The following is a 3,189-nucleotide window of genomic DNA, read 5'->3' as shown; positions in this document are numbered from 1 at the left end:
TCAGATATCATTGGTGACAGGATATCCAATGGCACAGGTTTTGCACCTCCGATACCACACACCTCTAGCAATAAGGTGAGCGCACTAGAAGTCGTACCAGTCATTTTGACTGGTATTGACTGGTACGACTTTTACCGGCACGATAATGCTGGTGAACTCTAGTGTGAACAACCCGTGCAAAGTAGCTCCGTAGCCGTTGGCGTCGGAACCACCGCGTCGTGGTCCATGAGGCTCTCCTCTGCGTGAGACCGAGGTCGAGAGCGTCGGTGGGTCGTCGTGCATGACCTGATGAATACTAGTAGGTGTCGGGCCAATGCGCGTTTTGTGTCCATTGTAACAAGGCTGCGCTCCCAAATATGCAATGTCAGAGGCTATCAGCAGCGCGTGGCCATTTGTTGTGACAGGTCATTCCGGCGAGCATCGAAGCACATGGGATCGAATAAAAGTACGGAATTGCCATAGAAATATCAAGACAATAGAATGCGTTGTGCGTAATGGCGTGCATTTTTGTGTCAGGCTGAACGCCACTCATTTGCGCGGCTTGAAGGCGCTTGCAGTCGGGGGCGCCGAGGGATTAGAACCGACGGCAGCGCCGACAAGAGGGTTTTTACATTGGAATTCGAATGGCACGAAAAGGAGTGCGGACGAGTATCGGGTGTCTTTGAGACGCGGACGAGAATCGTACTCGCTGCGGGCGTCTTGGGCGATTGATATGGTACCCTCGTCGACAGACAACCTGTGATCGCGGTGCGCGGGTGTGCTATTGCACACAGATCGCACCAATCACGTCGTGTTCCGACGATGTGCCGCGATTCGATTGGCCAGCTCGGGTTGCTGTTCCCGTGCCCATCTGCAATACTTTCTCATGCGATCATGGAACAAGACGCGCGGTTCTTGGCGCCTAAATGGTCGTCTTTTAGCGTCTCGTCGCCAACGACGACGAGCGATGAATGATCCGACTACGCCGCGTTGCTTCCTATAGCGAGCATCAATAGAAATGCGTCCTGCGATGGACGAAGCCAATCCAGGTTTACGTGTGCAGCAAAAGGACGTTTTTGTGTTGCCAGAAGTAATGTCGTGTAAGGTTTATGAACGTTTTTCTATCTTGAGAAACGACGTTGGCCGCTCTTCCTTGGGACTTGGGTCTTGCAAACCAGCGCACCATGTCGTAGACATGTGCCGCCTCGTCATGCGTGTCGGGTGGCTCATGGCAATGTGGCTGGGATGGCAGCCATAGACAGCTCAGCTACGAGGGAAGAACACCTTCGAGCCTGGATACTATTCGCTGCTACGAGGCGTAGCAGCGAATAGTCGACGACGTCGTCGGCCACCGGCTCGCTCGACCGGCTACAACTGCTGGAGCGATATTCTTCTCGCTGCACACGCGCGACCGGTGCAAGGACACCGTCGCGTCACCGTCGTGTCGCCAGCCTGATCGACGACGCAGCGTATGTACAGGAAAGGGGCCGCGACGACACCGACGTTGCGTGCTGCTGACCACCGCCGCACAAGCATCGACGGCGGTACAACTACGAGTCCCACGAGAAGAGCCGGAAACGGTGGCGTCGATCCGGAGAGCACCACATTGCTCACACCAAGTCCTACATTTGAGCAGCGTTGGTAACTGGTGCAGTTGCAACAGTCGGCTGCGACGCGCGATCCCTCCTCGAGCGCGTGATAACCAAGCAACACCGGCGATCTCTGACCTGCGACGGCTCCCTGCCTCGTAGTAGTAGCAGATGCGGCAATGAGCATGTCCTCGTTTATACTATTTCTCGTACAGTCGGATCGACGAGCGTACTCGACAGTCGCTACAGCGTCAACGGCACAATCGCCTTTCCGACAGGGTCATTACCTTGATGTGATCTTGCACTTTCCATTCGCGATTGACGTTGAACGCGTTAAAGTCGTTGGATCCAACGTTAGAGGGACCGTCGCTGCGTGGCAGTGTACCGTTAGTCCACAAGGTCGACTGCCGTGCGGCAACGAGACATTGGTGCGCTCGCACGCTGCGTGGTGGCCTACCGGTCCGGTAGGCCACCACGAGAATGCGACTACCGGTGCCGTCTCGGACGCGCGTTAAAGTGCGTTAAACATCTGTTAAACGTCTCTGTCACGCCGAAGAGGACTGATCTGCGTGCGGTGAGTCACATCGACATCTGAGCGCTCCAGATCCCGCGCCCAGTCTTGCATTTGCGCCGATCACCATGTTTCATGGGTCGCAGAACGGCAGCGAGCTCTTTCGCAGGGCGGCGCAGCAGTCGCGGACCACGACGACCGACTCGGAGCGGTGGCCGCGCACGTTCCTCGAGGACGCCAAGAAGATGAATGATGACGCGCTCCTCCTGCGCGGCGAGTCGATCACGCGCCATGTTCGCCAAAAGATTGCAATCCAGCATGACTTGCTTCGGCACAACGAGACGCCGATCCGGTCCGACTATAGCGCCGAGACAGCCACGTACACGGTCTTTGCCTCGACGCTCATCACCGGATCGCTCGCCGAGGTGCTCAATGTCTTTTCGTGCGACGCGCAGCTCGGCTTCCAAGCGTTCCTGGCTCGTATCTTTGGCGCCGAGCTCATCGAGGTCAAGACCGCGCGCCGGCTCGCCACCGGCGTCGCGTCCTATATGCGCGACGACGACGACGACAGCGCGACCGTCGTCTCGGACGTCCCGAGCAGCAAGAGCAGCGACGATGTCCGGAAGCGCAGCGTGGCCGGTGCGATCAAACACGCCAAGTTTGAAACCAAGCGCTTCTTCTCGCGGACGCGGCACGACCTCGTGTTTCTGGATGCGATGCAGCAGCCGTCGCCGTCGTCGGTGCTCCGCGCGTTCAAGTCGCTCGACAACCCGACCGTGTACCGCATGGCGGACGCGAAATGCAAGCTCCAGCACGTCACGTCGCTCCTCTTTGGCTACCACATTGAAGAAATCCGGTCCGACCGCGTGCAAATGGCGTTCTACGGCAACCATTTTGGCCCGAAACCGAGTGGCTCGTCGTCGCCGAGCGCGTTTGGCCACCATGTGCTCCACCGGCTTGCGAAAGGACTCGCGATCCTCGCCGACGCCGTCGTCCGAAGACGCCTCGCGGCGCACATCACGACGGTCGACGCCGCCGCGCTGCACTCGGATGCGTGCACACGCTGTCTCAAGCGCACGCCGCTTCCGCAAGCAAGTCGTGTGTCGGCTC

At 58.2% G+C, this 3,189-nt stretch overlaps 1 protein-coding gene across 1 annotated transcript in view; it reads left to right on the top strand.

The window, feature by feature from the left end:
- Positions 1 to 2,207: 2,207 nt before the first annotated feature.
- SPRG_22355 (hypothetical protein) overlaps positions 2,208 to 3,189 on the top strand; it is a gene marked incomplete at both ends in the record, with an annotated part of 1,273 nt that continues 291 nt past the window's right edge. The window contains one exon of the mRNA XM_012355181.1: positions 2,208 to 3,174. Coding sequence (XP_012210571.1) covers positions 2,208 to 3,174 — 967 coding nt within the window. The remainder of the gene's footprint in view (positions 3,175 to 3,189) is intronic.

The sequence above is a fragment of the Saprolegnia parasitica genome (genome assembly GCF_000151545.1).
Source record: "Saprolegnia parasitica CBS 223.65 unplaced genomic scaffold supercont2.213, whole genome shotgun sequence".
In the NCBI taxonomy this organism is placed as follows: Eukaryota; Oomycota; class Saprolegniomycetes; order Saprolegniales; family Saprolegniaceae; genus Saprolegnia; species Saprolegnia parasitica.
This window is presented reverse-complemented; position numbering and strand designations above follow the sequence as displayed.